Here is a 26,175-nt window from a genome sequence, read left to right as displayed (position 1 = left end):
TGATATTTTTTTTTTTTTTGGTCTTCCTCATATATGGATTTCCAAAAAATCTCAAAAGAAAAACTGCTGGAAATAAATTTAAAGATAAAAATTGCTGACAAGAAAGAATAGCTACAAATTTTAAAGTTGTAATTCTCTCACTTTGCTTCTATAAAACACTGGCATTTCCTAGACTAGACAGAGATAGTCATTGTGTTAAAGTCAAATAATATTTTTTGAAGAACCTGGTCTTTATTCAGCAGACAACATACAGCTCTTATGGAAGGTGCTGAACTATGCTGTAAGAATGTTGGTTTTGGGGGCAGGATGGATTGGAATGGGGGAAACTTCCTTCTGTGGGCCACGTCTCCCTTCACCTCCCCATGCCATACTCCTGAGAATGAAAGACTGCTCCTTAACGGGTGGCCCTGTGAGAGTGCAACCTCAGGCTTCATTCCTTCACCAAGCCTTCAGTAGCATCATACAGGGCCAGCTTCTCTAGATGTGAAAAATATTTTCCTGCAGTTGGAGGAAGCTAATCATGTGTAAAAGTTTATGTTAAGAAGACAGATTCTCACTCCACAGTCTGGTTTCAGCTCCCTGCTTTCAGAGCCTTTCTTTCCCAAGCAAGGGGAGGGATGGAGCTGCCAGCAGACGCTACTCACAGTGTGCTTCACCAGCCAGTGCTGACAAGATAAGCTTAGAAAATTTTATAGCAATTTGATATATTTATCGAATCTAATAAAAATTTTGGATCTGTATTTTGTAGTCTTTTAATTTTTCTAGAAATATTTATCTGCAAGTGGTGGGAAATTAGAAAACAAAGTCTGGCTTTGCACCACAGATGGTTTGAGAAGCACTGCTTTAGGCATGGCCCCAAGTTGAAGGCTAAGGCCCTTTCCAAGGGGCCCCCTTTTTGTCCCAGGAAGGGGGTTCCTTCTTCCTTATTCCCAAGTTCAGGAGCCTACTCTTTTCTCTTTTTAATTTTGGTAAAATACACATAACATAAAATTTACCATCTTAACCATTATTAAGTGTACATTTCGGTGGTGTTAAATACATTCACATTGTTGTGCAATCTCCAGAACTCTCTTCATCTTGCAAAACTGAAATTCTATACCCACTAAATAACCAGTCTTCACTTTAATCTGTTGATTTTGTCTTTTGATGTACAGTTTTTAATTTCGATGCAGTCCAGTTTACCTATTTTTGTTGTTGCCTGTGCTTTTGGTGTCATGTCAAAAAAATCATGGCCAAATCCAATGTTATAAAATTTTCCCCTATGTTTTCTTCTAAGAGTTTTATAGTTTTTGCTCTTAGGTTTAGGTCTTTGATCCATGATGATTTAATTTTTGTATATAGTGTAAGGTAAGGGTCCAATTTCATTGCATATGGATATACGATTTCCCCAACATTATTTGTTGAAAGGAGCCTAGTTCTTACACTCAATTATTATCTACCTGGGCAGCGAAATGAAAGGAAAAGTGGTATGCAAGCATGGCTGGGAAAATTTGGACACTGATTTATGCCTTGATTTTGGCAGTTTGGGGAAGGGGAGCATGGCTATTGAATGCTAAGTGGAACATGAAAGCTAAGTGTCATGATTTGATGTTGTGTATACATAATATGGCTATTTTGCTGAAAACATTTTTATTTTAATTATTTTTTTTATGATGGCCGTGTGCTTTATTTATTTATTTGTTTGTTTATTTATTTATTTAACATCTTTATTGGAGTATAATTGCTTTACAATGGTGTGTTAGTTTCTGCTTTATAACAAAGTGAATCAGCTATACATATACATATATCCCCATATCTCGTCCCTCTTGTGTCTCCCTCCCTGCCACCCTCCCTATCCCACCCCTCTAGGTGGTCACAAAGCACTGAGCTGATCTCCCTGTGCTATGCGGCTGCTTCCCACTAGCTATCTATTTTACATTTGGTAGTGTATATATGTCCGTGCCACTCTCTCACTTTGTCACAGCTTACCCTTCCCCCTCCCGATATCCTCAAGTCCATTCTCTAGTAGGTCTGTGTCTTTATTCCCATCTTACCACTAGGTTATTCATGACCTTTTTTTTTTTTTTCCTTAGATTCCATATATATGTGTTAGCATACTGTATTTGTTTTTCTGACTTACTTCACTCTGTATGACAGATTCTAACTCCATCCACCTCACTACAAATAACTCAATTTCGTTTCCTTTTATGGCTGAGTAATATTCCATTGTATATATGTGCCACATCTTCTTTATCCATGTCCAATGATGGACACTTAGGTTGCTTCCATGTCCTGGCTATTGTAAATAGAGCTGCAATGAACATTTTGGTACATGACTCTTTTTGAATTATGGTTTTCTCAGGGTATATGCCCAGTAGTGGGATTGCTGGGTCATAGGGTAGTTCTATTTTTAGTTTTTTAAGGAACCTCCATACTGTTCTCCATAGTGGCTGTATCAATTTACATTCCCACCAACAGTGCAAGAGTGTTCCCTTTTCTCCACACCCTCTCCAGCATTTATTGTTTGCAGATTTTCTGATGATGGCCATTCTGACCGGTGTGAGGTGAACCTTAATGTAGTTTTGATTTGCATTTCTCTAATGCTTAGTGATGTTGAACATTCTTTCATGTGTTTGTTGGCAATCTGTATATCTTCTTTGGAGAAATGTCTATTTAGGTCTTCTGCCCATTTTTGGATTGGGTTTTTTCTTTTTTTGTTATTGAGCTGCATGAGCTGCTTGTAAATCTTAGAGATTAATCCTTTGTCAGTTGCTTCTTTTGCAAATATTTTCTCCCATTCTGAGGGTTGTCTTTTGGTCTTGTTTATGGTTTCCTTTGCTGTGCAAAAGCTTTTAAGTTTCATTAGGTCCCATTTGTTTATTTGTGTTTTTATTTCCATTTCTCTAGGAGCTGGGTCAAAAAGGATCTTGCTGTGATTTATGTCCTAGAGTGTTCTGCGTATGTTTTCCTCTAAGAGTTTGATATTGTCTGGCCTTACATTTAGGTCTTTAATCCATTTTGAGTTTATTTTTGTGTATGGTGTTAGGGAGTGTTCTAATTTCATTCTTTTACATGTAGCTGTCCAGTTTTCCCAGCACCACTTATTGAAGAGGCTGTCTTTTCTCCACTGTATATGCTTGCCTCCTTTATCAAAGATAAGGTGACCATATGTGTTTGGGTTTATCTCTGGGCTTTCTATCCTGTTCCATTGATCTATATTTCTGTTTTTGTGCCAGTACCATACTGTCTTGATTACTGTAGCTTTGTAGTATAGTCTGAAGTCAGGGAGCCTGATTCCTCCAGCTCCAATTTTCGTTCTCAAGATTGCTTTGGCTATTTGGGGTCTTTTGTGTTTCCATACAAATTGTGAAATTTTTTGTTCTCCTTCTGTGAAAAATGCCAGTGGTAGTTTGATAGGGATTGCATTGAATCTGTAGGTTGCTTTGGGTAGTAGAGTCATTTTCACAATGTTGATGCTTCCAATCCAAGAACATGGTATATCTCTCCATCTATTTGTATCATCTTTAATTTCTTTCATCAGTGTCTTATAATTTTCTGCATACAGGTCTTTTGTCTCCTTAGGTAGGTTTATTCCTAGATATTTTATTCTTTTTGTTGCAGTGGTAAATGGGAGTGTTTTCTTAATTTCACTTTCAGATTTTTCATCATTAGTGTATAGGAATGCCAGAGATTTCTGTCCATTAACTTTGTATCCTGCTACTTTACCAAATTCATTGATTAGCTCTAGGAGTTTTCTGGTAGCATCTTTAGGATTCTCTATGTATAGTATCATGTCGTCTGCAAACAGTGACAACTTTACTTCTTCTTTTCCGATTTGGATTCCTTTTATTTCTTTTTCTTCTCTGATTGCTGTGGCTAAAACTTCCAAAACTATGTTGAATAATAGTGGTGAGAGTGACAACATTTTTATTAGTTCAAAAGTGGAATTTAAAATAAATTCATGGAGTTTCACAAAGAAGACCATTCAACCTTCCAAACAAGTTGATATCCCTTAAGTTAAAGTACCTGGAGAGGAAAAGGAAACTGTTGTGGTCTGGTAATTGAAAGTGACAGTCGAAGTGACCCTGGTATGAAAATTTTCTCAGTGAATTTTGCTGAGTTCAGTGCTCGGGGTGGGGGAACTTACCTCCTTTGCAAAACTAATCTCTTTCTTTTCCTTTTGCCTTGGCATCTAGGAAATTTAGTGCTAAGTTTTATGCTCAGTTACATACCTTTTTGTTCTTTTGTTCTTGACCTTTGACTCATTTTTTTGTTTTGATTTTCTTTTTAAGTTAGTTACAATAAAATACACAATGCACCCATTTCAAGTCTTGACAAATGCATACACCTGTGTAATCACCACTTCAATCAAGATTATAGAATGTCTCCGTTCCCCCAAAATGTTCTCCCGTGCCTTTTTGCCAGCATTACTCCCTTTCTGCCCCTTGTTAAATAGTTCCATTGATTCTGTGCCCTTCAATGTTAGCCACCAACCTACTAAAAATACTTCTGGAAGTAAGTGGATTATAAAAAAAAGTGACTACATAAATGAAATAGCCTTTTCAAGCTCTAGGTTTTCTTCCCGTGACCTGTCATTCAGTTTCTTTTTTATATCCAAAAAAAGCAGCACTACAACTTCTTAAGTACTTAAGTCTCATTGCAGCTAACATTGATGAGCTATGAAGCATTGCCAGGTATCTTTAGAAGATCATGTTCTTTTTATTCCCTTAGAAATTAAATAGCTAATTCTAAGGATTGTTTTTTTTAAACTTCCAGCACATTTTATTACAAAATAGATAGAAGAACATTATCTCAGAATAAAGGACAGTCATTTAACTTAAACACATTTTAACTCACAGTAAAATTCACAGTATTGCCTTTGGGGTTTTTTTGCATTTTTTGTAACGTATGGTTACAAACATCCTTATTACACACAGCACTGTGGATGATGCTGAATGGAGGAAACCAGGCACAAAATAGTGAACACTCTAGGCATCCTACAGAGACAGGACAAACACAGGTGGGGCTGATCTATGTGGCCAGAAGTCAGGATATGGTGACCCTGGGTCTGGGGTTAGTAACTGGAAGGGAGTATGAGGGGCTTTGGAGGTGTTCGTCATACTCTGTTTCTTCATCTGGGTGTTGGTTTCATGACACGTCCAGTTTGTGAAAATCCAGAAAACAGTACATTTATGAAATATGCATTTTTCTGTTTGTATTATACTTGAATTAATGTTAAAACACACACTTCGTCATTGTCTACCCTGGGCCTTTAGTCCTTTGGGACCCACTAATCAAGTTCAACCTCCACATTTGGTAGAGGAGGAAACTAAACCCCTGAGAGGGGAAACACCTGTTCCAGGTGACAGAGCAAGTCAGTGGCCAAACTGGGAATGAATCCCCCACCTGAGGCTTAGCTCAAGGACTCCTTACAGCTTCAGGCTTCCAGAGGATTTTTTAAACCAGACAAATTTGTTCCTGTACAGGTTTGTCTATACCCAAGGGCTTGACATCTTTGCCAGAAGATGAAATATGTCATGAGCACCAGTTGCCTTGTTGTAGCATGTTAGAAAGCCAGTGGTCCTGCTTTCTAGTAATTCAGCAACTCATGACCTATGAAAATCTGCAGCTGGTTTTGGAAATGTTAGGGCTATGACTTGTTTATAGATGTCATAACAGTGTCTTGAAGTGACAACAAGAAATTTAACCAACTGGATTGTGTTTGGGGACAGCTTGGGCTCTCTAGGCAGGTAACTGGAGAGACAGGAATTGTGACTGACTTATGCACGAGGAATTCTAGTACATGGCTTGCATCAGGACAACATCAGCATGGAATGTGGATGGTTTATACTTCTTCCCCAGGATAATAAAAGGAAGAGCAAGAAGTAATATAAGGGGCTTCCCTGGTGGCGCAGTGGTTGAGAATCTGCCTGCCAATGCAGGGGACACGGGTTCAAGCCCTGGTCTGGGAAGATCCCACATGCCGCGGAGCAACTAGGCCCGTGAGCCACAACTACTGAGCCTGCGCATCTGGAGCCTGTGCTCCGCAACGAGAGAGGCCGCGACAGTGAGAGGCCCGCGCACCGCGATGAAGAGTGGCCCCCGCTTGCCACAACTAGAGAAAGCCCTCGCACAGAAACGAAGACCCAACACAGCCAAAAATAAATAAATAAATAAATTTATTTAAAAAAAAAAAAAAAAAGAAGTAATATAAGGGGTTTTTTTTTCCTTCCAGTTTTATTGAGATGTAATTGACATACAGCACTGTGTAAGTTTAAGGTGTACAGCATAATTATTTGACTTACATACATCATGAAATGATTACCACAATAAGTTTAATTAATGAACATCTCATACAGACACAAAATTAAATAGAAAGTTTTTTCCCTTGTGATGAAGACACTTAGGATTTACTCTTAACAACTTTCATATATAGCATAAAGCAGGGTTAATTATATTTATCATGTTGTACATTACCTCCCTAGTACTTATTTGTCTCATAACTGGAAGTTGGTACCTTTTGACTGCCTTCCTCCAATTCCCCCTCCCTCACCCCCCGCCGCTGATAACCACAAATCTGATCTCTTTTTCTATGAAATTGTTTGTTTGTTTGTTTGTTTTGAAATACAACTGACCTAAAACACTGTGTTGGTTCCTGGTACACAACATAGTGATCTGATATTTCTATACATTTCACAGTGAGCATCGTGATAAGTCTAGTTACTATCTATCATCATACAAAGATATTACATAATTATCAACGCTATTCCCCACTCCATACATTTCACACCAGTGTCTCATTTATTTTATAACTGTAAGTTTGTACCTCTTTATCTCCCTCACCTATTTCTCTCCTCCCTATACCTCCCCTCCGGCAACCACCTGTTTAGTAATATAAGGTTTTAACCCTGTTTCACTTGGCAAATAAAAGGAATTATTGACATTATTTTTACCATTCTGCAATTACCTTGCTATTATGAATTGAACTCTAAATGATGATGTAATCTAAAGTATTTCATCTTCAGATATCATGCTTTAATGTTTCTTCATAATGCAGTAGAGCTGTTTTTAAAAGGAAATCAGCAGTAGCATGACTGAAAGGGGCATAAATTATGACCATTTGATATTTTCCTGCAATTGTTTTCTGTGTGAACGATGTAAAAGGGAGTGTCATTGAACCAGGTATGTTTACAAAACACAGCAGGTCCTAATGCAAAGATTGCTTGATGTACCGTGTGCCAGTATTACAGCAGTGATACGCAGTGATATGTCCTAAAATGCTTGTCATTTCCATGCATTGATCTGGGTGTTTGGTGGAAGGAATGTTCATTTGTTTTGTTTTTTATTTTTGCTGACAGGCCCAAATTACTATATATGTTATCTATTATTTTAAACTCATTAAATAAGAAAACTGTTGACTCAGATTCTCCTATTTGTGTGCACCATAATCACGTGTATTTGGACTACTGTACTTAAGTCTAGGAACAGCCCAGGGAGTTATAAATAAAGACTGTGTAGATTCTTGCTTGGTGACTATAGTTTGGCCCCCCCCGAACAGTCCTGGTTAAACTGAGGGTGGTTAATGGATGTATGAGTTTCCACTGACTTTGATACATTTTCATTTTATTTAAGGAAAGGACAACATACATAGTCTGCCACAGAAGGAAAAACCTTTAAAAGAATCTGAACATAATTAAATTTCCGTTATCCTTTTCTTTGCCAGAAGTTTAATGATTATCTACTAATTGAGATATAATTGATTCCCCAAATGTGCTTCCTTCCACTTGTTGAAAGTAGCAAAGTCTAACGCACACTTGCTGACTAAATTTTTCCTCTCCTCTTTAACTTTCTTTTAGGACTCAGCCCAAAACCATGTTTGCCCAAGTTGAATCTGACGATGAGGAAGCAAAGAACGAGCCAGAATGGAAAAAACGTAAAATTTGAAGAATCTGATGTGAGAGCTGTTTGCATGAGGGGGAAGGATATTGAACAGGTTTGGGTTTTTTTTTTAATGAAATAAAAATACATTTTTATGATCAGGTTTTTGTCCTTTGTGTTATTGAACCATTCAAAAGATTGGTAGCTACTCTTCACTAAAATTGTGCTTACATTTTCTTACCTACAACTATTAAACCGTATTATAAGTAAATAAGAAACAGATTCTTAGCTTATTACCAAGTACTTTAGGTATTTGGAAACTTTATTCAACAGTGATTGGTTTTGTACAGATTGTTATAACCTTGGGGGAGGGGAAGGTACATTGAGATGTACGTCTGTCTTGAGCAATTCTAGGAGCACCATATGGAAATGGACATCAAAACGTTTAATATCTCTGTATAATTTTCACAGCAGTTGTTTACATGACTAAATAATTAGGCTGAGTTCAAACTAAAAGTATTGCCATACTAGGAAAGAACGTGTATCTGATTATCCTTCAACATCAGAAAGCAGTGATTAGGACTTAGGAAGCAGGCTTTGAAGTCAGACCAATGTGGGTTCAAATCCAGGCTCTGTTCTTTACTGTGTGGGTCACCTTGGGAGAGTTATTAAGCTTCTCTCTTCTAGACTCAGGTGATAATAGTATAACCTTCATAGGTTTGTCAAAAGGATAAGACATCCTTGTAAAGCGTTTAGTATAGTACCTGACACGCAGTAAATATACACTAAATATTTGCTCTTTTAAAATAGAGCTAATGATATTGACTTTGCCTGATTTTTATCAGTATTAATTTTAAAAGTATAGAAATGCTTTGTAAGTATAAAAGCTGTATGAGTAGAAGACATTAAAAATCATTCTGAATGGTCTTTGTGCTTTTGACTAGAAAACTAAAACAAAAGTTGGCAGTTTGTCCAAAGTAATAATGAGTCAATAGAATAAAATCCTATTTCATTCTCAAGCATGAAAAGGGCCACTTGTGTTGTGAGTAACAGTAAGAAAATCATCTTCGTGCTAAATTTGCCTTTTTCTCCCCTGACTTCACATCGACCTGGGGTAGTTTTTGCGTGTCAAATCATCTCCGCTAGACAACTCAGGTTTTTTAATACTCTTGCTTTCTGCCCTCCTGCTCTCATCTGTCCCAGTGAATTAAATAGTTATGAAAGTGAATGATGGCCCAAAATGTGTATCAGAAAGCTCCTGGTTCTACAAGCCTCACATACTACACTCCCTGACACCCTTCCCCTGAAATCTTTTTTAACACCCCTTGAACTCACACAGATTTTTTTGCGTCTACAGTTCTGAGGTGGCAGCGGGCATTCTTCATAGATAAATCCTAAAAACCTACATTCTTGTAAGCTATTTTCTGTCCTTTTCTTCTCCCATCCCCATCTTCGTCCCATTCCTCTTCCCTTGTCACCTAGCTTAATAGGTAAGAAGAGGAAGAACTAACATTTGCTGAGTGCCTACTATCTGATGACTACTTTTTTAAGCTCTTTACCTGCGTTAGCTCATTTAATCCTCACAGAAAACCCCATGAATAGGTAAAATTGCTAAACCCACTTTATAGATGAGACAGAAGAAGTCCAGGATATCAAATAATCTGTCCAAGATTACATTTATGGAATACTGTATGAAGATACCCAAGATCCCTAGACATCAGTAATTAACAAGTTACTGCCCCAAATTTCCTATTCTTGTTGAAATACACTTCATCCAAAATCAATTACAGACTAATATTTTGTTCCAGCTGCTTAGGATTTGTAAATTTATTGCTTCTTGGATAAAATTTACTTAAAGCATTTCATGTTTTTTCCTGTCTTAACATAAACATTGCACCATATGGAAGTATTCGTCTTGCACGGCCAAAAGTTGCAGTGGAGGGCTGGAGGAAAGAACAGAAACTTGATCATAGTGGTCTTGGCAGAGTCTGCTATGAGGTAAGGGAAGGGAAAGGCAAATTTAGCACGAAGATGATTTTTCTCATTGTTACCCACAGCACAAGTGGCCCTTTTCATGCTTGAGATGATCTATCTCACTCGGGAGAGTTTTGTAAAAAATGATTTTTTCCACACGAGATTATCAAAATACACATAAGAATTTCCAGTCTCGATTTTGGTGACCAAGGACCTGAGAGCTGGGATTGGACAAAGAGTAGGTGCTCATTTCATCCATTGTTTCAGTGCCAGGATGGTGACCACCCCCCACATCCAGGCCTAAATTCTCTGACCCCATATAACCTTGTATTCCTGATCCTGGTCAACTCCATTTCTGTTCGCTCAAATGAGGAACTCGAAAGTCATAATTATGACCCCTCCCTCACCCCCACTCCCACCTCATTTAATCACTTGCCAGTTTCTATCCGTGCTATCTTCTGAATCTCTGGTATTTGACCTCCATGTCTTTCCCTACTGCCCTGACTAGAACCGAGACCCCCTTTTATCCCTCACCAGGACCTCAGGAGCCTCACTTCCAACTCATCTCTCTGTTTTTCGTTTGGTCCTCATCTAATCCATCTATTTTTCTTTTTTTTAACTCTGCCATCAGAATTAGCTTTCGAAAACCAAACGCTATCATTTCGTTCCTCTGCTTAGAGCCTTCCAGAGGCTTCATGTTCTATCTCTAACCCATTTGTGTGGCTCTGAGGGCATCGACATCCAGGATTCGGCCTCTCGTGGTCTTTCTTCCTTTATCTCCTGCTGATCTTACACATGCTTCTGAGATCCGCCGGCACTGAACCCAGAGGTACCGTGCTCTTTGGCACCTGGATGCCTTTGCACATGTCCCTTTGTTGTCTGCCTGTTTGTTTTTGAACATGGGAACCACTTCACCTTCTCTGACCAGTCTTCCATTACCCATCCAGGCCTACAATTATTTGCTCCTTCCTCTGCCCCCATAGTTGCTTACGTATCTCTCCACTACAGCCTTCTTTTATGTTGCATCGTAAATGTGTACATGTGTGTGGCTTGTGGGCCTGAGTGTGTCTGTTTCCCCCACTGGGAAGTAGATTGTAAGAACTAAAATACATTGGGTTCTGTGAATATTTAATGAGTTTGTTTCGAAAAATGAGAGGAGCCATATTTTATTCCCATTGGTATTTCTAGATCCTAGCCCTGTGAAAGGGCTTAAAAAGGTGCTCATTAAATATTTAGCAGAGGGAAAGGAGGGAAAAGGATGGGGAGAGAATGAGGTGTGAGAAGTGCTTCTGCCTTGCAGATGGGAAGGAGTAATTTTTTTTTTTAACATCTTTATTGGAGTATAATTGCTTTACAGTGTTGTGTTAGTTTCTGCTGTATAACAAAGTGAATCAGCTATACATATACATATATCCCCATATCTCTTCCCTCTTGCGTCTCCCTCCCACCCTCCCTATCCCACCCCTCTAGGTGGACACAAAGCACAGAGCTGACCTCCCTGTGCTATGCGGCTGCTTCCCACTAGCTAGCTATTTTACATTTGGTAGTGTATATATGTCCATGCCACTCTCTCACTTCATCCCAGCTTACCCTTCCCCCTCCCCATGTTCTCAGGTCCATTCTCTACATCTGTGTCTTTATTCCTGTCCTGCTCCTAGGTTCATCAGAACCTTTTATTTTTTTTAGATTCCATATATATGTGTTAGCATACGGTATTTGTTTTTCTCTTTCTGACTCACTTCACTCCGTATGACAGACTCTAGGTCCATCCACCTCACTACAAATAACTCAATTTCGTTTCTTTTTATGGCTGAGTAATATTCCATTGTATACATGCGCCACATCTTCTTTATCCATTCATCTGTCGATGGACACTTAGGTTGCTTCCATGTCCTGGCTATTGTAAATAGTGCAGCAGTGAACATTGTGGTCCATGACTCTTTTTGAATTATGGTTTTCTCAGAGTATATGCCCAGTAGTGGGATTGCTGGGGCATATGGTAGTTCTGTTTTTAGTTTTTTAAGGAACCTCCATACTGTTCTCCATATTAATACCGAAGCTTGGTCCATATCCCAGCTGCCTGCTTTACCTTTCTGTGTTGGGATTTACACAGGTAACTGGGTTGTACACAGGTAACTGAGTTGTTCACAGGTAACTGTTGTTGGCTCGAGGAAGAAGCAGGATTGTAAACAGGTGTCAGTGCTGTTACGGGGTTGGCCCAACAAGACATAAGCCACCATGACGCTTGTCCTGAGTCACCAAAGATCTGAGATGCCGATAGCATGGGGTTCTTAACCTGGGCAGGGTGTCAGTGAACCCCCTCAAAAAACATAGCATATGTTGCCTTTGCTCATGTACATCTTTCTGTAGAGAGGATCTCTAGCATTAATTAAGACTCCGGGATATTAGGTATTGCTAGCAGCTCTTTCATCTCCCAAGAGGACTGTGTAGAATTGGGCCATTCTGACTTGAAAACCAGAACATAACTCTCATACACATTCACAAACACACAAAATACCAGACAAAACAAACTAAACTAAAAACTCTAACACACTGTTCTTAATCTTAGGCAGCTAATCTTATTGCTTTGTAGACCTTACCTTTATTCTTTGAAAGATTATTAGCCTTCTGTCCCACTAAAAACTAGAGTTCAGCTTCATGAAGGCAGCATCCAAAGGTGAGCACTTCTTTATGTGATCTAAGAGCACATATTATGAGACTTGGGCCAATTTGGGAAAGATTTTAAGAATCAATATGACTGTATCAGGCAACTGTGAGCGCTTCTGTGTTTGATAACCCAAGACTCGGATATGGTAGGAGGAAGGGCAACCAGGTGCCTGCTTAGATGTATACATAAAGCCTGGGTCAGAAGTCCTTTAGAGGTGATATGTTTCATCCATTTATCAGCCTCTTGTGTGGGAGGAGATCAGGAAATGGAGGGTTGTTAATAGACACTTTTGAAAAGTATCCATCTGGCATGGGGGATACCACAAAGCCACCATGACCAGCACTCTAATTTTTACTTGATACCCTCACCAAAGAACGGGGAGAAGACCAGGCCAGGAGCACAGTGCCTAAAGATGAGATCGTGTGAGTGTGTGTGTGTGTGTGTGTGTGTGTGTGTGTGTGTGTGTGTGTGTGTGTGTTTAGAGGTCTATAGGTAGAGAAGGGGCTTTGAGGACAAAGAGAAAAGTTTGCTATTCTAAGTAGTTTTCTGAATTATCAGAGAGTTTATATTAGGGGTCAAAATTGACTTGTAATGGTGATAAAAGATGGCCACAAGTTCTTTGACATTTCTCCCGTCAACAAGGTCCCCTCCCCTTAAATCTGAGCAGGCTCTGTGATGACATGGCCAATAGAACATGGCAGAAGTGGTGCTGTTGCTAGCTACCAGGACCAGGCATTAAGAAACTTGCAGTTTCTGCTTCTTTTCTCTTGGAGCACTTGTTCTTTTTTTTTTTTTTTTTTTTAATAAATTTATTTATTTATTTATTTTTGGCTGTATTGGGTCTTCGTTGCTGCGCATGGGCTTTCTCTAGTTGCGGCAAGCGGGGGCTACTTTTCGTTGTGGTGTGCGGGCTTATTGTCGTGGCTTCTCTTGTTGCGGAGCACAGGCTCTAGGCACACAGGCTTCAGCAGTTGTGGCACGTGGGCTCAGTAGTTGTGGCTTGTGGGCTCTAGAGCACAGGCTCAGTAGCTGTGGCACACGGGCTTATTGGCTCCGTGGCATGTGGGATCTTCCCGGGCCAGGGCTCGAACCTGTGTCCCTAGCATTGACAGGCAGAGTCTTAACCACTGCGCCACCAGGGAAGCCCTGGAGCACTCGTTCTTGAAAGCCGGCTGCTATGCTGTTAGGAAGCCCGAGTAGTCCCATGGAGAGGCCCATGTGGAGAACTGAGGCCCCTGGCCAAGAACCGCAACTGAGCTGCCAGCCGACAGCCAGCACCAGCATGTTATTGTGCTATCTTAAAAAGCAGATCCTTCAGTCCCAGTTGAATCACGTCTGCTACTGTTGCATGAAGCAGAGATAAACCAACCTCTACTGAGCCTGGCCCAAAATGCAGATGAACGAGAAAAATGAATGATTATTATCATTTTAAGCAATAAGTTGTGGGTTGGTTTGTTTGGCAGAAATATATAACTGGAACAACCTAAAAGAGAAAAAGAAATTCAACCATTCAAATACAAATAGTGCTAATATTTTGTTGAATTACTTTCCAATTTTTTCTTTTATGTACAGTTTTGAGACTTATTTTCTCTTTTTCTTAAAACATAATTTTAATAATATTTATTAAATAGGGTATATTTTTTACTTTTTATATAAACATGTAAATTTTCTACATTATTACAAACCTCATATATAATTTTAGAGGCTACTTAGTAGTCCATTATACAGATGTATCTGCTATACTTAATCATTCTCCTATTATTGGAAATACAGGTTGTTTACAGATTTGCTATTATGAGCAGTGCTGCTTTGTCTTAAGATCTATGCCTAGAGTTTCTTTATGTACATAGGATTCTTCTCTTAAAATTGGTTACCAAAATGGAATTATGGGGTTCAAAAGAATGACTCATTTTTGCCATGAGAATGACTCACTGTAATCTTGGTAGTTACCTTATCAGTGGATGCCCAGTTGGAGAGGCCAAAGATAATTTTCAGAAATATTCCTAGTTACTGGGTTGAATAGTGTCCCCCCAAAATTCATGCACACCCAGAACCTCAGAATGTGGCCTTATTTGTGAATGTGGTCTTTGTAGATGCAATTGGTTAAAATTAAGATGAAGTCATAGTAGATTAGGGTGGGCCCTAAATCCAAAGGCTGGTGTCCTCATAAGAAGGTCATGTGAAGACCCAGAGAGACACACACACAGAGGAGAAAAGACCATGTGAAGATGGAGGCAGATATTGAAGTGATGTGGACAAGTGAAGGAACTCCAAGGATCACTGGCAACGAAGAGGCTAAGAAGGGGCAAGGAAGGATCCTTCCCCAGAGCCTTCAGAGGGAACATGGCCCAGCTGACACCTTGGTTTCAGACTTCTAGCCTCCAGAACTGTGAGAGACTAAATTTCTGTTGTTTTAAGCAACCCAGTTTTTGGTAATTCGCTAAGACAGCCATAGGAAATGAATACACCTAGCAATTAGATGTGAGGTACACTTGGTTCCAGGTGGGGGCTTTTCAAGTCTGCATTTCACAATTCATTAAGGGCCCAAGAAGAGAAAAAAGTTCACAAGTAGTCTTTCAAGGTCTAACATCAAAGTTTAGAGTCCTGTTTTCCTCCCTCTCACCGTACCCCTAGCCCCTGCAAGGCCCCAACTGTCAGTATGGACTTGACTTATGATGGTGGTTGCTTTAAGCCACTAAGTTTGGGGGCAATTTGTTACACAGCAATAGACAACTGATACCATTTCTAATGCAGCTAATTCAGCTTACATTTTGAGTATCTGGGGTGGGTTCATTAAGAATTTGTCTTAAAGCAGTGAGGTCTTGGCTCTTCTTGAAGCGATGGGGGTGAGAGGACAGATTTTATTCTCTAGGATGGGAAGACTGTCAGGAACCACTTGGGACAAGCCCAGAGACTTTAGCTAAAGGGAATAATTATAATATTCTTTCGTTCAGTTCCCTTGAGTTAGTAGAGTGGCTGTTCCTTCCTCATTTTCGCCTCAGTCAACTTCGCTGGCAGGGTTTTCCTGAGCTGCTGTGGCTTCTGCACTTGGATCCTTGGGACAGAGAGATGCCCAGCATTGTAGCCTCCTAATCTACGGTACCCATGAGGCTGTAAGCCTATGAATAAGCCTGTCTCACAGCCTTTTTATTCTGAGACACCAACGGCTGAATAACGGTTGTTGGTTTTGCTGTTTACAAGTCACTTCGGAGCCTGGGTGGCTGACGACGAGACTCCCTGCTCAGATCTGCCCGACAGAGCTGATGTGACCAGATGTCTGGTGCCACTCCTCATATCTCGGGCGGCAATCAGCCATGGCAGAAGATAAACGTGTGATGGAAGAAAACTTACTCCATTAATCAAGGAGTCTTCATCAGTGGCTGGTATCATGGAAGTGACATGAAATGTGAAGGCAGAAGTTTGGGTTCATGTTTCTCCTTTGCTATTTAGTAGTTTTGTGAGTTTAGGGAAATCAAACTGTGAGCCTCAGTTTCTTCATCAATGTAATGGGGTTGATGTTAATCCCCCAGCCTGTATCCTGAGGGGTGTTTTATGGTTCAAATGCGGGGGGCTGGGGGTGCTTTGCAAACCATAATATGCTAATATAGTTGTTGGCTCTTGTGTTTATTTATTAGTAGTATCTCACTGAGTGTACATGAAGGGCATATTTTTAGAAAACAAGCCCAAATCCGTTATCAGCCCCATAATCAAGGAGAATGTCATCTGCATGTTTGAGAGGTTGCCGTCTAATGTGGAAGTTACCCAAGATTTGGCTAAGGCTGTCTTAGGGGGCCTCCGGTCCTGTTTGATTCAGCTTCTCATGGAGCCAGCGGGGACCCTGATCTGCCTCCTGTTGGCCTCACTGCTGGCCATGTTCAACTCAGTCAACAATCCTCATGGTGCTGGTGGTGACAGCATCTGAAAACCATCCAAATTTAGAAAAATGGGGAATTATCTTTTGCATTTCTCATAGGCTATTTTGTTTTTGTTTTTGTTTTTGTTTTCAGAAAGGGGAAGAAACATAGAATTGCCTTTATTTTTAAATTATAATTACAATCATATATCGGCAGCACATGTGAACAATTTAGTCGCAAAATTATGATGGAAAAAGCCTGCAACAAAGAGGAAGTTTGCCTAGACAATGATCCTCTGTCATAGGCTATTTTGATAGTGCTTTTTTTTTCTTGTTTGTCCTTCTTTCTCGAAAGCATTAAAAAGTATCGTGTTCGTTTTGTTGGGTATCGTGTGGTCTTTTCCTTTGACCCTACTGCCTCTTGTTTATGAAAAATAGCAAGTCAACTGTGACAAATGGCCAGCAGTGATCTTGCCTTGAAAGTACATAGACATTTTTCTTCTCCTTATTTTGTTTTAAAAATGACAAGTTATTTTTCCTTTGGGGAAAATATCTTATTATTCAGAGATACATAGCATAGAGAAAAGCTCTGAAGTCAGGAGACCTGGGTTCAAATCCCAGACTGAGCAAGTTACATAAGTTCTTTGGAGCCTCAGTGATGCTTGGGGATGTTATGAGGACCAAAGTGTGAAAGCTCTTTGCAAACAACGAGGTACTCACAAATGTTCTTATTACTGCTGCTTTTTTCAGCAGCACCCTAGCAGGCAGACTTTTCGGAGATTCTGGTTCAGGATATTTCTTGGAAATGCTGTATCGTAGCATATGTGTATTTGATTTGAAACAAGAAAGTCCTGAAGAACATGTGGCAGATCTGTTTCTTTACCTCAAAAATGTGGAACCCTATTTTTGAAATCCAGTCCCTACCTGCTCATTGCCCATCAACAATTAGGGTCCACCCTGAAGTTGGAAACTAGACTATAACCTGACGCTTTCTTCTGCTGATCTGCCCCTGTGGCCATGTTCTTTATTTCTTCCAGCTCCAAGGCTGGCTGAACCCCAAAAGTGTCATGCGTGATGACTCTCTTTCACCAGACAGTGTGTGACCTGGAGATGAGACTCATGAATCTCCTTGGGGCCAGATGTGTGGTCCTAACCCCATCTGTGCCTGGATTTCCTTGCATCTTCTAAGATCTTTGTCATTATAAACAGTCAACAGCAATCAACATTATTCTTACAATTTATGTGTAGTCAGCTTTCAGGTTTTCCCCTTTACGGAGGATCATAAGACTGTAAATTATGAGAAGACAGAACAGCACAACAAGCAAATGTTACTGCTTTCATCTCTGGAGATTCTGACAGGCAGTCCCTCACCTTTGCCTCAGTGTGCCCTAGGAACTGCATCACAGCATGGGCTGCGGCAAAGCAGACACTGGTAAGGCAGATTGTATTTTACCCGTAAGAACAATGTTGTAATTGGGAGGCGGAGGAGATCAAGGACTGAGCATCCCATAAGTTATCGTTATGACTACCTATGTATCATAAAATCCAAAGAAAGTGGTAGAAGGCCGTTAATGTGATAATGTGATAGAGCGGAGCTGTAATTAGAGACTGTCAGACTTAGAAAGGATATTAGAGACCATCTACCGTGAGCCCCATATTTTGCAGATGAGGAAACTAGAGCCCTGAGGACCAGCCACTTGTGCCAGGACACAGTGTTAGTTAATGGTAGAGCTGGGACCATAACAAGGTCTTTGATAGAAGTCCAGTGTTCCTTCAGCTCCACTATTGTTGAGGTCACTGATTAGAATGAGACAGACCCAGCCTAGAATCCCAGCTCTGCCATGTGTTGTGAACTTGGGCAAGTTATTTCACTTCTTTGACCCTCAATGCCCCCAACTATAAGTCTGAGAAATTAATACTTAACTCATGGGGTTGTTGTCAAGATTAAACTAGATAATTAACGTAAGAACAAGACTTAACCAATGGCCAACACAATGCTCAGTACGTGACACTTATTATGGTTTTGCAAAGGGCCAATATACCAGTAAGTACACATAAATCACTTTACCAAGACATAAGTTTAACCTAACTGAAATTAATTCCTCATCAATTCTAATCTTCTGTCAGCTTGGTTTGCCTTTTATCAGCCTTTGAGTGGCTTTCAGAGGTAGATCTGGATTATCTACACATGTCTTTCAAATGCAATCCAGAGAAACTGATTTCAGTTTCTCCATTTTACCTTGCTAACTTTCTCAGCCATAATTAGTCATATTGGAGTCTTTCTATTAATCTGAGACTTCTACTTAAAATTCAGACATTGGAGAATCCAAATATTTAGAGACCTCACTAAAGACTTTAGATTCTGAGGATTTTGAGTATAGGTCTCTCTTGAATCTTCCTGATCTCTTTTTCTCTCTTGCCTCTTTTTTTAAGCCACTAAGAATTTCAAGGCTGCTTTGAAAGAAGTAAAGAAGAAATAAAGAAACAACCCAGGACCACGTGAGGGGGAAATGCTGAAGGCGGGAAGAAGGGGCACGTTAGCTGGTTGCCTTGGGTGCAGGTACGGAGGCTCCGGTGGGTTGCAGCAGTGTTGGCAGTGGACCACCGTGGGCTAAAGGCACCGAGTCCGGGGCAAGGCTGCAGAGTTGGAGTCTGATAAAGGAGGGGAGCAGCGAGAGGCTGAGTGCCGAAGTGCCGGAAGGTCTTGTGTAGGATTAGAAGGGGCAGCTGTCTTCCCTCCGGGTCTTTCCTTGGGTGTGCTGCTCCGCAAGACCCAGAGTATGAGCGATGGCAGGTGAATCCATTTGAGATTCAGACGAGGGACGCACCTAAATCCCAGAGCATGTGTTCACACGGGGGCATCTGAGGGTGGGCTGAGGTTTCTCCTCTGCACCACTCAGCTTTCTGCGAATCCTGCCTCTTTCTCCTGGCCATGCCCCTTAGAGGCAGGGCAGCGAGAGAGTTTCTGTTTTGCTCCTAAAGAAACCGAGGCACAGGGACTTAAATTAGCAGTGTGGCTAAGCTGACCCTGGGATCAAGAGTTTCTATACCCCGAGGTGGCATTTTATGGGCATTGTTTATAAATATCCCATTGACCCTCAGACACAGGGAAAGTGATCCGGTCTTAGAAAATGCCAGATCAGAGATCCCGCAAAAGTCAAACCCATGACTGGGGTGTAAGTCATGGGCTTGGGCAGCATCTGTCTGGCTGGAACATAATTGTGGCCATTGCTGCATTACTAACCTCTCGCTCAGCCCTTTGTTGAAGCAACCATTCTTTGGCAAATGGGGTTTGGACCCTTCCCCCCTTCTAAAATCCAAAATGCCGTCAGTGACATCCTTCTCCGTACTGCCCATTTTGACAGCTTGTGGTGTCTTACAAGCTGCTGAAAGAATGTTGCCTGGAGGGAGGTTCTCTGGGTTAAGACACGCTGTGGATTCAGCCTTCCGGTGTATGGTCTTGCCATAAAAGGGTGATCCAATATCAGGAGAAACTGATTCTAAAACGTTAGACTGCGTCAGAGTCATCTGGGGGACAGTTATTAAAAATACCAAATCCCAGTCATTCAAATTCAATATATTCCCGGGGCAGGGCCCAGGAATCTGCATTTGTGACTAGTGTCCTGAGTGACTCTGAAACAGGACATCGTGGACTCTCCTCCATGAAGCACTTCTGAGGAAGGAACACTTCACTTTCCTTCTGATTCTGAACTGGGGTAAATCTGGAGACTTGGTGCCTCAGGTGCCCTGAAGACCTTGACGGCAACCTGGCTGAGCTGAGAGGATGGCTGCCTGATCTGAGAAGCCCCAAGGAGTTTTCCAGTCTCAGCCCCACTGCAACCTCTTGATCCTCTATTTTTCTGCCTGCAAAATAAGGCACCTCATTTTTTTTTTTAAATTGAAGTATATTTGATGTCCAATATTATATACAACATAGCGATTCACAATTTTTAAAGGTTATATTCCATTTATAGTTATTACAAAACACTGACTATATTCCCTGTGTTGTATAATACATCCTTGTAGCTTGTTTATTTTATACATAATAGTTAGTGTCTCTTAATCCCCTCCCCCTACCTTGCCCCTCTCCTTTCCCTCTCCCCACTGGTAACCACTAGTTTGTTCTCTTTATCTGTGAGTCTGTATCTTTTTTGTCATATCCACTAGCTTGTTTCATTTTTTAGATTCCACGTATAAGTGATATCATACAGAAGCACCCCATACTTGGCGTTCTTAAGAGGAAAGGTACTCTATGACAATAATGTTGATAAAAAGTGTGTACCTTAAACCTAGATACAATGTAATAATAGCTTTCACTTTATCTTTTGATTTTCACAATAAACTTACTTGAATTTCACAATAAATTATTCCACTCATGAAGATGCGGAGGCACAGAGATGTCTTCTAGAGCCAACAGTGACATCCATCCTTCCCTCACCTTGCGAGCGGAACTTAAGGTTGGGGTCCTGCTTTTCCAACTGGCCATTGAAGAATCTGCATGGCTGACTGACCTCACCAAGGAGACGGGGTGTGGTGTTTGAATTTCTTCACTCTCTCGTCTGCCCAAGCTCTCACAGAACTAGATCTGGAACTGGAACATAAGCCAATCACCAGGGTGGCAGTCTTCCTGGTAGGCCCTCCTGCCTTTCTGTATTCAATCCACGGAGTATTATGTGGCTATTGATAATGATTATTGGGTATAGGTGTTGCCACTATTACCTTAATCCAGAGAGTTACCAAAAAAGAAGTTTAAAATGACCAGGAAAAACACAAAGCGGCCTGAACCAGGACAGGGGCTTTGAAGATGGAGAGAGATTTTGGCTTTTGGAACAATTTGGTGGGTTCATGTTTTTGTGGCGGCCGTGGATCCAGGTGGCCCTGACTGCCCCCCCCCCACCACATCATTGTCCGCCAGGGGTTGTAAAATGGTCGCTTACCAACTTGTTTGATTTGGTTCACATGGCACTTTTTTTTTTTTTTTTGTGAGCAGGACACTGAACTACACTCTCAATATGCATGATTTTATTACTCAGAGGAAGATGGCATTATTTTTTATTGTGCATTACTTGCCAAAATAAAATACAGATTTTTAATATCTAGTGGGTACGTACTGGTCCACCTGAACCAGTTGTTAAATTGGTGAAATCTTCCTGTTCTCTTTGGTAAATACTTCCCTGAGTACCCTTAGTGCCCCCCTTCCTCCGGGGGGGACATTCCCCGATAGCACCCTCAAGCCCACTTGCCTACAATCTGGCTATAAAGAGGTTCCATCTGGCTTTAAGGGCTTCAGCTCCCCGCTCCATCGCAAGGTCTCACATCCATTTGCTGACTAGTCCTTGCCCTGAGCCGTGATGGCAGTTAACTACTTTGACTGTCTCCTCTGCCTTTAGGTGACAGTCTGTGGCCTCTGGGCTGGACCATGCAATCTTGCCTCTGGAGCGGGGGATGTATTCCAACACAGATGGCTTTGGCGTTTGGGTTGATTTTGTTTTTAACTTTTAATTATAAAAGGTCTTTTATTTTTGGAAGTGTTTACATTTCCATAGCACAGTGCGAACCCTGATCAATCTGGAGAGGATTAGGTAAATTTTTATAAGTTAAGGGAAACAGGAAATTATTTTTAATTTTTGCAGCTCCAACACATTAAAATAATGTGATTTTTTTTTTTTTCGGTTATTGAATGCCATTTCAGAGACATGTCTAAGTTCTTTATAGTCAGCATCAGGTAGCAGTACAGCCTAAAAAAATCAAAGATAATAATAATAATAAAATACCTATTGTACTTTCTAAAGCCAGCCTGTTTGCCTTTCCTTCACAAACAGCCAATCTACGTGAGACTTAAAGGCCAACCTTAGAGGAACCTGCTGTTTCTCCTCCAAGAAATTGTTCTGCGTCTAGAGACACATGTGTTCCGTTTTAATTAGAAACCGGTGGGGCACTGGGCCGGCTGGCTGGCTGCTCAGGCCATGCTGGAAACCAGAGGGCTGAGTGGAGGCCAGGGCGTCTGAGCACATCTTCAGGGTAAGATATTTGGTTACATAAGGGAGGGGAGCTATGGCCAGTCCGCCCATCTGGAGAAAACTTTCTGGGTGGCAGGAGCTAAGGATAGGGTGAAAGAAAGTGATACACTGGGGAGAGAGGTGAGGTGAGGAGAAGAGGCCAGGCCCTGGCCGCCTGTGTCAGCCTGAGGAGGTCAGCTTCGCCTCTCCCCTGCGTCTACCCGTCTACCCCAAATCGTGGTGGGACTAAATTGTGGTGGGGTTCACTTGGTGCCTGTTTCCATGGCTCTGCAGCTCTCCCTCCTCTCGATCACCCGGGTAAACCCACTTCTTACCGCACTGGCTAACAGGCTGACCCACTGGCCCTCCCTCCAGGTTTTCCTGAGATGGTAGAATTGAGAGAAAGGGAGGCTCTTCTGAATTCCCCTCCCTCGGAAGCAGAGGGAGTAGCTTCCGCGTCTCCTCCCCCCACAGTTGGACTTTCCTGCTTTTATAGCTCCTGTTCCATCCCATCCTAACTGGGGCTTCCAGACCTCTCTTCCCACTAGAATGTGAACCATGTGACGCTGATGACCAGACCTTCCACGTGCTTGTAGAGCCAGCCTCTGGTGCCACATCTGCACAAACTAATTCAGTAAGTGGAATACATGTTTGTCAACCAAAGGCAGGCAAAATCCAGGCTCGACGGGAAACAGCACTGACATTATTGTGTGCGTTTGCCACAATCATGCCGCTTTCAAGGATGCAAAGCGTAGTTAAGACCTTGAGGTTCGTGGGGAATCAGGATTAATGCATCACACGGGACGGAAGATTGAAGCAAATAGGATCAGTAAACTTTCAGTCACTGAATGGTTTAAGAGCTGGGAAATTGGTTGTTGCTTGAGGGTGAATAATCGCTCAGATATATGCGTGACCCTCAAATGTCAGTCTCAGACATTCTGGACAAATCAGTGTACCATTTGTGTAATTTATATTCATTTTGATTCCATGATACATTTTTTTGCACACCGTTGCCGCTCTGTTGGAATTAGTTGAGCTCATTTGTCGAGCTCTCGCGGCGAGCCCGGGCCTGTGGGAGACGCCTTGCGGGTATGAACCATCACAGTGGTGCTGGGACACGGAGAGTGTCCTCACTGCACACGTGAGGGTCCGGGGCTCAGACTGGACCCAAGGCAGCATGGCCCTGTGCTCAGAGAGACTCTGTTTCCAGGCTCTGCTGCTTATAATTATGGGACTTTGGGGAAGTTACCTAAGTGTAGTCATTAAAACCAGAATATTTGGAAAGAAATCAATGTTTGTCTTGGCCAACCCACGCTGGGCCAGTGCAGTTAGAGGAGCAGTGGTATGTGAATGACTTGCTACGCGTCGGATGCACACATATTTACGAGAACTTTGTGACCTCTTTGTTCCCTTTCTCTGGGATGTGAGAAGGCTCTAAAGTCGGCATACTTTCAGCTGTGCTAGTTCCGGAGTTGGGAAGAGCCTGTACAACTCGCAAGCTGGGCAGGCCTTTCTCTTGGACCAGAAAGATTTATGACCTGATCAGCCAAAAGCCCCACCACAAAAACCTCATTGAGCTGGTTACGCATTATCTTCCGAATATCAGCTCAGATAAAAAGGACCGTCTGGCCCCCAGACAATCATCCACTGGCCTCTGCACAGTGTATTATTGTACAGCGCTTCCTCAGGAGCTATAATTAGGTGATGGTGTAAGGAGTCCACAGCGCACATTTGAATAGTGACTCTATTTGTTTCATGATGTCACTTGCTCACTCGAGTCCCTTCTCATCATATGGCCTTCGCCGGAGTGTGGTTGGAATTCAATACACATGAAATCAGACCTTCACTGAGTTTTCTGTGAAGTAATGATAGCACTTAGGAGGAATCATTTGGGACAAGAACCTTTACACACCTGAAACATTATGACTTAAGAGCCGAAGTTGTGGGAACGTCACTTTTTAGCTCTTTAATCTGGACAAGCCCCTCAGCCTCTCAGAGGCTTCCTTTGTTCATCTGGAACTTGGGATTCATGGTACTAGTTAGTTCAGTGGGTTATAATGTATAGTGTATAAAATACCTGCCTTTCTTCCGCCCAACCCCAATCAATGACCATGTCCTAAACATTCCACCTCTCAACTCCTTCCACGTTTCTCTGTATTCACGGCCACCATCCTGGGCCCAGCTGCTTTCCTCTCTTGCCTTAGACCGTTGCACTAGCCTCTTGGCTGGTGTCACTGCACCCACTCCTATATTCCTCTTATAGACTGGCTGTTTCCACAGTGATCTTTCAGGACAATTGCCTGGAACATAGCCTCTAGCTTAAAACTTTCCAGTGGCATCGCTGTGCTCTTAGGATAAAGCCCCAGTTCCTCATCTTGACCTGTAAGATGCTGCATGATCTGCCCTTGTCTGTATCATGAAGTTCATGTCACGCCACTCTTCCCCTACCACCAGCATTCCAGCCAAATCAGTTTATTTTCAGCAACTCAAATATATCAAGAGCTCTCCTCTTTAAAAGCACTCTGCACTGGATGTTCCTTCTGCCTGGCACATTCTCTACCCCTTCTTTATCGCCTCCCTGCCCTGCCAACTCCAGATGCTCCTTCAAGAACCAGTTTGAAATGCCACTTCCTTGGGAAATCCTCCTGAGACCTCCCCCGCCCCTCCCCCCCACATTATATAATCTCCTGATAAATAGTCAAACTCTTCTTCCCGGCATATGTCACAACTCCAATTAAATAATTACCTGGGAAGATATTTGTTTAAAGCTATCTCCCTCTCTGGACTGTTTCTAAAAGCCAGTCTTATTCCCAGTACACTAAGTGACATGTGACGCTCACCGATAAAACATTGTGGAGGGGATAAAGCTTGTTACTCCTCTCAGCACTTAATGCTGCCATTTTTGCAGTTGAATATTCTTGGGGCACATTTGCTATTTAATCTCCAGCCTCCTCTTGGTTGAGGACAGATGGCTCTGTGTGAGGGAACCCCATCTCTGGGTTTTCTTGGCCACTGAGGGCTGGGTGGAAAGCATGGCAGGAGTCAGGAAGAGTCACTGACCTGCTGAATGTCAGAGCTAGAAAGACGTTTAGGGTTCAACAAACCCCATGGCCACATTTTACAGATGGGGAAACTGAGGCCAAGAGAAATTGAATGTTATGCCCAAGAGCAGAGCTAAGGAATGTATTCAGTGACCCTAAAGTATTGTTTTCTCAGGCATTAATACACCCATAGAAAAAAATATATTTATACATGATTTGTAGAACATTTTCTAATTTTCATTTCTATTACTCCATTGATCTTCATAGCAGCCTTGGGAAGAAGGAAGGGCAAACATTGTTCATCGTCATTATACAGATGAGGAAACAAGAACAGAGGGTCTAGGTGATTTATACCTATACCCAAGGTCAAGCCAACTTACAAGTGCAAAACCTTGAGTCCCTGAGCTTCTGGTTCTTGGATGCATCTTTTCCCTCCTGTATTGCTCTGTTCCTCTTACAAATAAATACTTGGGTAACTCCATTTCTGGTAAGAAATGCTTGGGCCGGGGAGCACCAGCTGGGAGCAAAGAAAAATTCTGTTTCATTCTCTTCCTTGCTTATTTAGCGGCTGTGATGTCTGTGACCCGGGCTTCCCTCTGTCAGGGTGACACTGCATAAAGTCAGAGGGTGTGATGGGGAGAGAGTGCAAGCGCTGCGGATTCAGCCTCATCTGGGCTTAAGCCCTGGCTCTGCTACTTACATCTGGGTGACCCTAACCAGCTGACCCTAACCAGGCTCTCTGAGCCTTAGGTGTCCAGCTATAAAATGCAGGTACTGGTTGCC

At 41.8% G+C, this 26,175-nt stretch overlaps 1 protein-coding gene and 1 long non-coding RNA gene across 3 annotated transcripts in view; both read left to right on the top strand.

The window, feature by feature from the left end:
* Window positions 1–8,018, top strand: part of WDR70 (WD repeat domain 70) — a 302,933-nt gene extending 294,915 nt beyond the window's left edge. For both annotated transcript variants that reach the window (XM_082453730.1, XM_082453729.1), the window contains one exon: window positions 7,836–8,018. In XM_082453730.1, the coding sequence (XP_082309856.1) occupies window positions 7,836–7,923 (88 nt within the window). In that variant the 3' untranslated portion in view covers window positions 7,924–8,018. The remainder of the gene's footprint in view (window positions 1–7,835) is intronic.
* The window catches only part of LOC309656913, a 542,283-nt gene that overhangs the window by 297,885 nt on the left and 218,223 nt on the right, over window positions 1–26,175 (top strand). The window lies entirely within an intron of this gene.

Source organism: Balaenoptera physalus (assembly GCF_965194825.1).
Source record: "Balaenoptera physalus genome assembly, chromosome: 3".
Lineage (NCBI taxonomy): Eukaryota > Metazoa > Chordata > Mammalia > Artiodactyla > Balaenopteridae > Balaenoptera > Balaenoptera physalus.
Note: the sequence above shows the minus strand (reverse complement) of the source record. Positions and strands in the feature narration are given on the sequence as shown.